Consider the following 12,376-nt stretch of genomic DNA (forward strand, 5'->3'; position numbering starts at 1 on the left):
CAGTCTGACACCCCACACCTCACAGGGTGGAATACACCCCTGAGAGGAAGCTTCCAAAGCAAGAATCAGACAGGTACACTCGCTGTTCAGAAATATTCTATCTTCTGCAGCCTCTGCTGCTGATACCCAGGCAAACAGGGTCCGGAGTGGACCTCAAGAAATCTCCAACAGACCTACAGCTGAGGGTCCTGACTGTTAGAAGGAAAACTATCAAACAGGAAGGACACCTACACCAAAACCCCATCAGTACATCACCATCATCAAAGACCAGAGGCAGATAAAACCACAAAGATGGGGAAAAAGCAGGGCAGAAAAGCTGGAAATTCAAAAAATAAGAGCGCATCTCCCCCAGCAAAGGAGCGCAGCTCATCGCCAGCAACGGATCAAAGCTGGACGGAGAATGACTTTGACGAGATGAGAGAAGAAGGCTTCAGTCCATCAAATTTCTCAGAGCTAAAGGAGGAATTACGTACCCAGCGCAAAGAAACTAAAAATCTTGAAAAAAAAGTGGAAGAATTGATGGCTAGAGTAATTAATGCAGAGAAGGTCATAAACGAAATGAAAGAGATGAAAAGCATGACACGAGAAATACGTGACAAATGCACAAGCTTCAGTAACCGACTCGATCAACTGGAAGAAAGAGTATCAGCGATTGAGGATCAAATGAATGAAATGAAGCGAGAAGAGAAACCAAAAGAACAAAGAAGAAAAAGAAATGAACAAAGCCTGCAAGAAGTATGGGATTATGTAAAAAGACCAAATCTACGTCTGATTGGGGTGCCTGAAAGTGAGGGGGAAAATGGAACCAAGTTGGAAAACACTCTTCAGGATATCATCCAGGAGAACTTCCCCAACCTAGTAGGGCAGGCCAACATTCAAATCCAGGAAATACAGAGAACGCCACAAAGATACTCCTCGAGAAGAGCAACTCCAAGACACATAATTGCCAGATTCACCAAAGTTGAAATGAAGGAAAAAACCTTAAGGGCAGCCAGAGAGAAAGGTCGGGTTACCCACAAAGGGAAGCCCATCAGACTAACAGCAGATCTCTTGGCAGAAACTCTCCAAGCCAGAAGAGAGTGGGGGCCAATATTCAACATTCTTAAAGAAAAGAATTTTAAACCCAGAATTTCATATCCAGCCAAACGAAGTTTCATAAGTGAAGGAGAAATAAAATCCTTTACAGATAAGCAAATGCTTAGAGATTTTGTCACCACTAGGCCTGCCTTACAAGAGACCCTGAAGGAAGCACTAAACATGGAAAGGAACAACCGGTACCAGCCATTGCAAAAACATGCCAAAATGTAAAGACCATCGAGGCAAGGAAGAAACTGCATCAACTAACGAGCAAAATAACCAGTTAATATCATAATGGCAGGATCAAGTTCATACATAACAATCTTAACCTTAAATGTAAATGGACTAAATGCTCCAATTAAAAGACACAGACTGGCAAACTGGATAAAGAGTCAAGACCCATCAGTCTGCTGTATTCAGGAGATCCATCTCACACGCAGAGACATACATAGGCTCAAAATAAAGGGATGGAGGAAGATTTACCAAGCAAATGGAGAACAAAAAAAAGCAGGGGTTGCAATACTAGACTCTGATAAAACAGACTTTAAACCATCAAAGATCAAAAGAGACAAAGAAGGCCATTACATAATGGTAAAGGGATCAATTCAACAGGAAGAGCTAACTATCCTAAAATATATGCACCCAATACAGGAGCACCCAGATTCATCAAGCAAGTCCTTAGAGACTTACAAAGAGACTTAGACTCCCATACAATAATAATGGGAGACTTCAACACTCCACTGTCAACATTAGACAGATCAACGAGACAGAAAGTTAACAAGGATATCCAGGAATTGAACTCATCTCTGCAGCAAGCAGACCTAATAGACATCTATAGAACTCTCCACCCCAAATCAACAGAATATACATTCTTCTCAGCACCACATCGTACTTACTGCAAAATTGACCACATAATTGGAAGTAAAGCACTCCTCAGCAAATGTACAAGAACAGAAATTATAACAAACTGTCTCTCAGACCACAGTGCAATCAAACTAGAACTCAGGACTAAGAAACTCCATCAAAACCGCTCAACTACATGGAAACTGAACAACCTGCTCCTGAATGACTACTGGGTACATAACGAAATGAAGGCAGAAATAAAGATGTTCTTTGAAACCAATGAGAACAAAGATACAACATACCAGAATCTCTGGGACACATTTAAAGCAGTGTGTAGAGGGAAATTTATAGCACTAAATGCCCACAAGAGAAAGCAGGAAAGATCTAAAATTGACACTCTAACATCGCAATTAAAAAAACTAGAGAAGCAAGAGCAAACACATTCGAAAGCTAGCAGAAGGCAAGAAATAACTTAGATCAGAGCAGAACTGAAGGAGATAGAAACACAAAAAACCCTCCAAAAAATCAATGAATCCAGGAGTTGGTTTTTTGAAAAGATCAACAAAATTGACAGACCACTAGCAAGACTAATAAAGAAGAAAAGAGAGAAGAATCAAATTGACGCAATTAAAAATGATAAAGGGGATATCACCACCGACCCCACAGAAATACAAACTACCATCAGAGAATACTATAAACACCTCTACGCAAATAAACTGGAAAATCTAGAAGAAATGGATAATTTCCTAGACACTTACACTCTTCCAAGACTAAACCAGGAAGAAGTTGAATCCCTGAATAGACCAATAGCAGGCTCTGAAATTGAGGCAATAATTAATAGCCTACCAACCAAAAAAAGTCCAGGACCAGATGGATTCACAGCTGAATTCTACCAGAGGTACAAGGAGGAGTTGGTACCATTCCTTCTGAAACTATTCCAATCAATAGAAAAAGAGGGAATCCTACCTGACTCATTTTATGAGGCCAACATCATCCTGATACCAAAGCCTGGCAGAGACACAACAAAAAAAGAGAATTTTAGACCAATATCCCTGATGAACATCGATGCAAAAATCCTCAATAAAGTACTGGCAAACCGGATTCAGCAACACATCAAAAAGCTTATCCACCATGATCAAGTGGGCTTCATCCCTGGGATGCAAGGCTGGTTCAACATACGCAAATCAATAAACATAATCCAGCATATAAACAGAACCAAAGACAAGAACCACATGATTATCTCAATAGATGCAGAAAAGGCTTTTGACAAAATTCAACAGCCCTTCATGCTAAAAACGCTCAATAAATTCGGTATTGATGGAACGTACCTCAAAATAATAAGAGCTATCTATGACAAACCCACAGCCAATATCATACTGAATGGGCAAAAACTGGAAAAATTCCCTTTGAAAACTGGCACAAGACAGGGATGCCCTCTCTCACCACTCCTATTCAACATAGTGTTGGAAGTTCTGGCTAGGGCAATTAGGCAAGAGAAAGAAATCAAGGGTATTCAGTTAGGAAAAGAAGAAGTCAAATTGTCCCTGTTTGCAGATGACATGATTGTATATTTAGAAAACCCCATTGTCTCAGCCCAAAATCTCCTTAAGCTGATAAGCAACTTCAGCAAAGTCTCAGGATACAAAATTAATGTGCAAAAATCACAAGCATTCTTATACACCAGTAACAGACAAACAGAGAGCCAAATCAGGAATGAACTTCCATTCACAATTGCTTCAAAGAGAATAAAATACCTAGGAATCCAACTGACAAGGGATGTAAAGGACCTCTTCAAGGAGAACTACAAACCACTGCTCAGTGAAATAAAAGAGGACACAAACAAATGGAAGAACATACCATGCTCATGGATAGGAAGAATCAATATCGTGAAAATGGCCATACTGCCCAAGGTAATTTATAGATTCAATGCCATCCCCATCAAGCTACCAATGACTTTCTTCACAGAATTGGAAAACACTGCTTTAAAGTTCATATGGAACCAAAAAAGAGCCCGCATCTCCAAGACAATCCTAAGTCAAAAGAACAAAGCTGGAGGCATCACGCTACCTGACTTCAAACTATACTACAAGGCTACAGTAACCAAAACAGCATGGTACTGGTACCAAAACAGAGATATAGACCAATGGAACAGAACAGAGTCCTCAGAAATAATACCACACATCTACAGCCATCTGATCTTTGACAAACCTGAGAGAAACAAGAAATGGGGAAAGGATTCCCTATTTAATAAATGGTGCTGGGAAAATTGGCTAGCCGTAAGTAGAAAGCTGAAACTGGATCCTTTCCTTACTCCTTATACGAAAATTAATTCAAGATGGATTAGAGACTTAAATGTTAGACCTAATACCATAAAAATCCTAGAGGAAAACCTAGGTAGTACCATTCAGGACATAGGCATGGGCAAAGACTTCATGTCTAAAACACCAAAAGCAACAGCAGCAAAAGCCAAAATTGACAAATGGGATCTAATTAAACTAAAGAGCTTCTGCACAGCAAAAGAAACTACCATCAGAGTGAACAGGCAACCTACAGAATGGGAGAAAATTTTTGCAATCTACTCATCTGACAAAGGGCTAATATCCAGAACCTACAAAGAACTCAAACAAATTTACAAGAAAAAAACAAACAACCCCATCAAAAAGTGGGCAAAGGATATGAACAGACATTTCTCAAAAGAAGACATTCATACAGCCAACAGACACATGAAAAAATGCTCATCATCACTGGCCATCAGAGAAATGCAAATCAAAACCACAATGAGATACCATCTCACACCAGTTAGAATGGCGATCATTAAAAAATCAGGAAACAACAGGTGCTGGAGAGGACGTGGAGAAATAGGAACACTTTTACACTGTTGGTGGGATTGTAAACTAGTTCAACCATTATGGAAAACAGTATGGCGATTCCTCAAGGATCTAGAACTAGAAGTACCATATGACCCAGCCATCCCATTACTGGGTATATACCCAAAGGATTATAAATTATGCTGCTATAAAGACACATGCACACGTATGTTTATTGCGGCACTATTCACAATAGCAAAGACTTGGAATCAACCCAAATGTCCATCAGTGACAGATTGGATTAAGAAAATGTGGCACATATACACCATGGAATACTATGCAGCCATAAAAAAGGATGAGTTTGTGTCCTTTGTAGGGACATGGATGCAGCTGGAAACCATCATTCTTAGCAAACTATCACAAGAACAGAAAACCAAACATCGCATGTTCTCACTCATAGGTGGGAACTGAACAATGAGATCACTTGGACTCAGGAAGGGGAACATCACACACCGGGGCCTATCATGGGGAGGGGGGAGGGGGGAGGGGGGAGGGATTGCATTGGGAGTTATACCTGATGTAAATGACGAGTTGATGGGTGCAGCACACCAACAAGGCACAAGTATACATATGTAACAAACCTGCACGTTATGCACATGTACCCTACAACTTAAAGTATAATAATAATAAATTAATTAAAAAAAAATAAAAAATAAAAAATAAAAATAAATTAAACATTTTCATGGGCCCCTAAGAGCACCATGGGCCTCAGGCACTGTACCTTCTATGTCTAGTGGGTAAGTCAGCCCTGCTAGAGTCAGATATTCTTGAGTCCAATTTTGTATAAATTTGAGACACAGCAAAGAGAAAGAAGAGGCACAGGTAGTAATAGGAAAACTTAACAGTCTTTTGTATATGAAGATTGCTCATTTAGAGCTTGATTTCCACTTTTTTCTTCTCTGTACCAATTTTTTTTTTTTTCCCCAGAGTGAATCTTTTCTACTCACGTTTAGGCCTAGCCTTGTTTTGGTGGATTGCTTTAATAAGGATGGATCTGTCAGAGCTTGGAGAAGCCGCAGCCTTCCTCAGAAGAAGCGAAGCTGAGCTGCTTCTACTACAGGCCACAGCCTTGGACGGTGAGACATGTGATGGCTGCTGGCTTCACTTTATTTTGCTCCTTCAAGGTGGTGACTAAGATATTTGATTGATAGAGAGGAGCCATCAGTTCTAGAGCCTAACTTATTTGCTTGGGGTGTGATCAGCCTCTAGGAAACTGAGCAATTGAAGGCCTCTGAGTATTCAGGGTAGGAATGGTGGCTGGGAGGCAGCCTAGGCCTGGGCCCTACACACTTGGTCCTAAGACAGGTTTTCTCTTCAAGGAGCCCCTGTTGTAACACAGACACCTGCAGGAATGGCCACAGACAAAGCCTTTCCTAGAAACCTCTTAGTTATCAGTGAATGCCACAGTAGAGCGAGGGGCCTGTGACTTAGACTGGTAGGTGATGTTTGTACATTGTGGGGAAGAAGAAAGGGAAAGACTCTGGTAAGGCTGCAGACTTTGAAGTTGTCTCTGGCTCTCCAGAATTTTCTGATGTTGGAGCTTTGCCTCTGGCGGTCTTCTAGGTCAGCAGGGTCACTCAGCCAACACTAAGCAAAAGATAATTAGGAGACTTGCTCACCCTGATTCATAATTCCTTGGTAGTTACAGGCAAGGACAAAGGTTAATGAGGATTTAGCCTTAAAAAAAAAAAAAGGCTAAGTTCTACATTGAAATCTCTAAAATGTTATTCTTTTTCCTGCTACCTTTACATGTCTGTGTTGAATTTCAGCTAATTGGAGATGTAGAAATCAGATTCACAGTGTGATATAGCATCAAGCTACCTACATGTCTTAATCCAAAATTATTCAGTAGGTGCAACAGAAGGACTTGCTGAATGTTGTTCTAGTATTCAGAATTAGTCAACATTAGACTTCAATATGACCAATTATAATTCAAGCCAGTTATGGAGGATATTATATTTCCATCACAGACCAGTCCTGGATCAGTTCCCAGTTTCCAGTCATTGGATTCATGACTGTGATTAGATTTTAGGCTAATTATAATCCATCAAATCAAAAACAATAACCGAACTATCCCTGAGGTCAGAACTGGTCATGCAGAGGCTTATCGCAGGTAGTTAGATAATGGAGGACAAGATAATAGTGGTGCCAGGAAGAAAAAAAAAAATTGGGCCTAAGCATTAGAGATAATTGGATGATGCATTTATTAAAGTCAGCACCGTAAATAATTACTTAAAACATAGCAATGTACATAATTTTCTATTAATTTTTTGGACCAAACAATCCTTCCTCATAGAAATGCACTGGCAGCAAAGAGACAAGTGTTAGCAAAAGTTGTTCGTCTTCCCAGGCTGGTAGACAATGGAGTTTGCTCTTTTGAACTCGGGTCAAATGGAAGCAGTGTGATGACAAGTATTTAGCAGGTAGTCTTGGGTTCAAATTCCCTGTCCTTGACCATCTCTGGCTGGGTAATTAGAGCAAATCACCTCACTTTATTGAGCTCTGGTTTCCTCATTTGTCAAAGGAGATAATACTTGTCCTGTCTACCTTCCTCTATTGCTGTGAGGACCAAATGAGACTATAAATGTGACAAAAATAAGTATAATGTATTATTATGATACCTGAGAAGGAAAACTAGAATTCCTGGGTGTCAGTGAAGAAGCCCAAGTGGTTTTAGAGCTAAGACAGAACACCAGTCCAAAGCCAAATGTAAATAATTCTTATATTAGAACATGTAAGCAATCTATTTAAAATAACTCTAAAACTGAATATAGTATTACCCCCAATTTAATCGATATCCTAGAAAAACAAGTCAAAAGAAATACTTCAAATACGTAACAGTGGCTATCTCTGAGTTGTTTGATTATGGGTGATTAAAAACATTCTTTTCTTCATACATTACTCTTCAAGTTTTCTTCAATAAGCACATATTAGCTTTATATTGGAAAAGATATTTAATTGTCTAAAGCTATGAAATCATATAGGAAAAGGCCTACTTTACAGATGAGAATACAAACGGCCAAAAGAGATGAAGACATGTGGCTTTATATCTTTTTACAAGCAAAGCCAGTGTTAAAATTCTGGCTGTCTCACTCAAATCCATTGCTATCTGCATTTCCAGCTCTGCATTATTCATGAACACCAGGAATTAAAATTGACGGAGTTCATTTACTTCATTTTTTAAAATGCCCCTGTCAGGGTTTGGGCCTCAGATGAGAAAGGATTTCTGATAATTTTTATCCCCTACTAAGTTTTTCCAGGGGTGGTAAAAGAGAGACTTCATCATGAGGCAGGCGATGAGCCTACTCCTGAAGAGAAGAATTGGAGGAGAAAAAGCTAAGCATGTGTTAGAGGAGGCAGGCTGTAATGGAGAAGCACTGATTCAGGAGGTGATGATCTCATTTCTAGAGACATTATTACAGTGACTGCCACTAATTAGCTATGTGACTATGGGCAACTCTCTTCATCTCTCTCCCAAAGTTCTTTTTCTAAAAAGAGAGAGAGATACAGAGGGAGAGAGTCTGTGCCAGGTGACCTTCAAGTTTCTTTCAAGTGATAACATTTGGTTTAAAATGCAGAGCATTTTACCTTAAACATACACAAAAAATGTATGCTAACTGGGTGCTTTTCAAAAACAAGCATATTTTCATAGACATAACACAAAGCAAAATCAGTTTTTGCAAAAAGGGACCAAAATAATGAATACAATGCAAAGCCAGTATTTAAAACACAAACGATAAGTAGAAAGCAAATGCACAATCAGCTAGATGGGAACATAAACTCCTCTTGCCAAGCAGTTTTAGTGGTGAATTGTTTGTAATCAGGGAAACGAAGAAGGCAGCGCTGATAGCAAGAAAGTCATGAGCAACCAAATTCTTTGCAGAAACAAGCATGGTGGAAGAAGGGGCGAATGGTGCCCAACTTCAGCTCTTTTGTACACACTCCTTCCCCAGTCTTACTGCCTTCCTCTGGGAAATAAGGACCATCTGTCCTGCTGCAGTGAGCCCTCTCTAGCTTTTGTGACTCGTATATTAGAGGTGATGGTGGTGACTGAGTTCACATTACCTGTTAGTGCTGTGGTTATAGTGGGGTTTTTACCTGTGTCTTCCCTAGCCATTCATTGGCTAGCATTTTCCCCTTTTCAGCCAAAGGCTTTCCCCATCTACCTGAGTAGCTGTGACCTGGGGACTTCTGTGAGCTTCTACTAAGGCTCATTTTCATATATATATATATATAAATAATATTCACTTTCCTTCAAAAGGAAAGTGTGATATATTACATATACATATATATACTTTTAAAGGAAAATGAGCCAACTCCTGGGTTCAAGTGAACTTCCTCATTCAGTCTCCTGAGTAGCTAAGACTACAGTCATGCATCGTCACACCTGCCTAATTTTTATTTTTTTATTTTTTATTTTTGAGACAGAGTCTCACTCTGTCACCCAGGCTGGAGTGCAGTAGTGGGATCTCTGCTCACTGCAACCTCCGACTCCCTGGTTCAAGTGATTCTCTTGCCTCAGCCTCCTGAGTAGCTGGGATTACAGGCACATGTCACCATGCCCAGCTAATTTTTGTATTTTTAGTAGAAATGGGATTTCACCATGTTGGCCAGGATGGTCTCGATCTCCTGACCTCGTGATCCGCCCGCCACGGCCTCCCAAAGTGCTGGGATTACAGGCGTGAGCCACCGCATCTGGCCTTATTTGTTTTTTTGTAGAGACAGGACTGGGGGAGTAAAGGGTCTTGCTATATTGCCCAGGCTACTCTTGAACTCCTGGGGTCAGGATATCCTCTCACCTTGACCTCCCGAAGTGCTAGAATTATGAATGTGAGCCACTGCACCCAGGCCCTTAAAATCATAGTTTTTATTCATCATCACTATCTGCTTCAAGTGGGAGAGAAAGAGAAGCTGCCTCAGGTGTTCATAAGAGTTCTGGCTCATTTCACCCCAGACCTCTTGTTGGTTAATCAGTTTATGGAGGGCTACTTTGCTTAGGGATGGGGTATGGGAGTGAGAAAGGTGAAGAGAGAAAAAGAACATATGGGGGGCAAATAATATGAGCTGGTTATGTTGTGTGACATAAACAACCCATATTCTCTCTTCTCAACCTGCCCCCCTGCCAATTCAACCATGTAATTTCACTTAGCTGACTTTCACTCCAAGATTAGACATGAGGTCTAAAGAAACACTGAAGAATGTAACCATTAATCTAAATTTTCACTTAGTTGTTCCCAGACCTTTCTGAATGAGTTTTTTTGGGGAGGGAATCTGGAAGGGGTGCAAGCACCAGGGTGGTTACCTAAATCCTGGGGTGTGAGTGGAGGAAAGTGTTGGGGTTGGAAGGGGTGTTGGGAGGTAACTGTCTTGTAGCAAAATGATCTATGGCGCCCCCAAGCTGCCGCTTGCTGAGATGTTTCTTGTTCCTGTAGAGCCATTATGTGAGTGAGTGTGTCTTCAGGATGAGCTTTCATGATTTTATCTAACTTTGCAAGTTCCTGTAGTCAACAAGCCGATTTAGCAGAAATGAGATTAGATCTATCAGTATGAAAGTGTCCAGTGTATATTTCTGTAAGTACTATAGCTATAATCCATTTTTTTTTCTCTACAGGGAAGAAGAAATGCTGGATTCCTGATGGTGAGAACGCTTATATCGAGGCTGAGGTAAAAGGGAGTGAAGATGATGGAACAGTAATTGTTGAGACAACAGATGGAAAGGTAAAGAAATTTTTATTTCATTGTGTTGATGACTATGTTCTCTATCAAATAACTAAATATATTATTTCTATAATATTTTAATTAAAGACCTGGAGTAGGAGATACCACTGACTCACTGTGAAGTCATTCATTTTAAGAAGCTCCTCCTTAAGTCAATGGGCACAATGGCTCATGCCTGTAATCTCAGCACTTTGGGAGGCCGAGGTGGGCAGATTGCTTGAGCCCAGGAGTTTGAGACCAGCCTGGGTGACATGGCAAAATCCTGTCTCTACAAAAAATACAAAAATAAGCCAGGTGTGGTGGTATGTGCTTGTAGTCCCAGCTACTTGGGAGGCTGAGGTGGGAGGATCACCTGAATCTGGGGAGGTCGAGGTTGCAGTGAACAGGGATCCCACTCTGGTTGCACCCCAGCCTGAGCAACCAGAGTGAGATCCTGTCACCAAAAACAAATAAATAAACAGAAAAAAACTCCTCTTACCATCAAAGATTTAATGAAGAACAGTGAATAAATCAGAGTAACACAATTGCCAGTGGCAAAGATTATTGACCAGAACTCACAGCCATTTCCACTTTTTCATCAATGTTTCAAGTTAGTATTTTTTTAAAAAGGTATCCTGTGGGATGAATAATGACTTAAGGAATCATGAAGAAAGTTGTGTTTGTAGGATCAAGAATGAGATGTATAATTTGAGTAAAAATGGCATAGTGTCACAGAGACCAAGTGATGCATGAATGGCCAGTAATGACAAATGCTACAGAAGGAGATTAAGAGTTGGAGAAAGTCTTGGATTTCAGAATTAGGAGGTCACCTATGACCTTTGAAAGAAAAGGTTATGCCAAGTGTTGGGGTACAAGCTGGACTGTTTCACAGAGGAAATGTGTAGTGAAGCCATAATACCCCCAGCCCCTTCTCCCTGCCACCAAGGCATTCAGAGAGGCAGGGTAACATTGAGAAGACAGCTCACTCTCAGAACCTTTGCCTATATTGCTGACTTCACATTACCTGCCACCCATGGTATAAGCTGGGCCCCATTTTTATCCTACTTCAGTGAACGCTTCCTTATAGATTTTACAGATGATTCCCTGCCAATATTCACTTCTCTAAACTCCTTTAAATTCTGTCTCTTCCCAAATCCATAACAAGCCACATCCTATAACAAGCAGATACTGTTGATATCAAGAAAGTTTGTCTTTTTAATGCTCTATTTGTTTTTAGGCAATTTACCATCTAACGTGTTGCCATCTGATTTTTAAAATTCTGGAAGCCACTCATAAACTACCACACAGAATGCTTTCATATGTCTTCCTGACAGTCAATATTTGTTATGTAAAAAAATCTCAAATTAGGTAGATGTTATTTGACTCTTCATGAAATTAAGAAAAGAACTTGGTCCTTTTCAACTGGAACATAAATAGGTGGACAAGGGAAAATTCAGCAAGAAATTTTCCTTAGTCCTAAATCAGTAAACGAAGAAATAGAGACTCAGTCAGGGTCATTTAGCCTTGGGACAATATTTTATTAGAAAAGATCCCCCAAAGAAATCTTGTGCCTATTAGCAGTCATTCCCCCTTCTTTCCTCCTGCACCAGCCCCAGGCAATCACTGATCTACTTTCTATCTCTATAGATTTGCCTATTCTAGCAATTTCAGATAAACACGAGCATAGAATCAGTGGCCTTTTGTTTCTGGCTTCTTTCACTTAGTATCATGTTTTTGAGGTTCATTCACATTGTCACATGAATAAATATTTATTTCATTCCCTTTTATGGATAAATAGTATTCCATTTTACGGATATACCATGTTGTTCATCCATTCATCAGTTGATTATCACTGGGTTGTTTGTATGTTCTGTCTATTATGAATAATGTTT

General features: G+C 40.1%; 1 protein-coding gene across 1 annotated transcript in view; it reads left to right on the forward strand.

Moving 5' to 3' along the window:
- The first annotated feature begins 5,572 nt into the window (after positions 1-5,572).
- Positions 5,573-12,376, forward strand: part of MYH15 (myosin heavy chain 15) — a 128,891-nt gene continuing 122,087 nt past the window's right edge. Inside the window, exons 1-2 of the mRNA XM_065539230.2 lie at positions 5,573-5,863; positions 10,399-10,505. Of these exons, the coding sequence (XP_065395302.1) occupies positions 5,776-5,863; positions 10,399-10,505 (195 nt within the window). The 5' untranslated portion in view covers positions 5,573-5,775. The remainder of the gene's footprint in view (positions 5,864-10,398; positions 10,506-12,376) is intronic.

Source organism: Macaca fascicularis, chromosome 2, assembly GCF_037993035.2.
Source record: "Macaca fascicularis isolate 582-1 chromosome 2, T2T-MFA8v1.1".
Classification (NCBI taxonomy): Eukaryota; Metazoa; Chordata; class Mammalia; order Primates; family Cercopithecidae; genus Macaca; species Macaca fascicularis.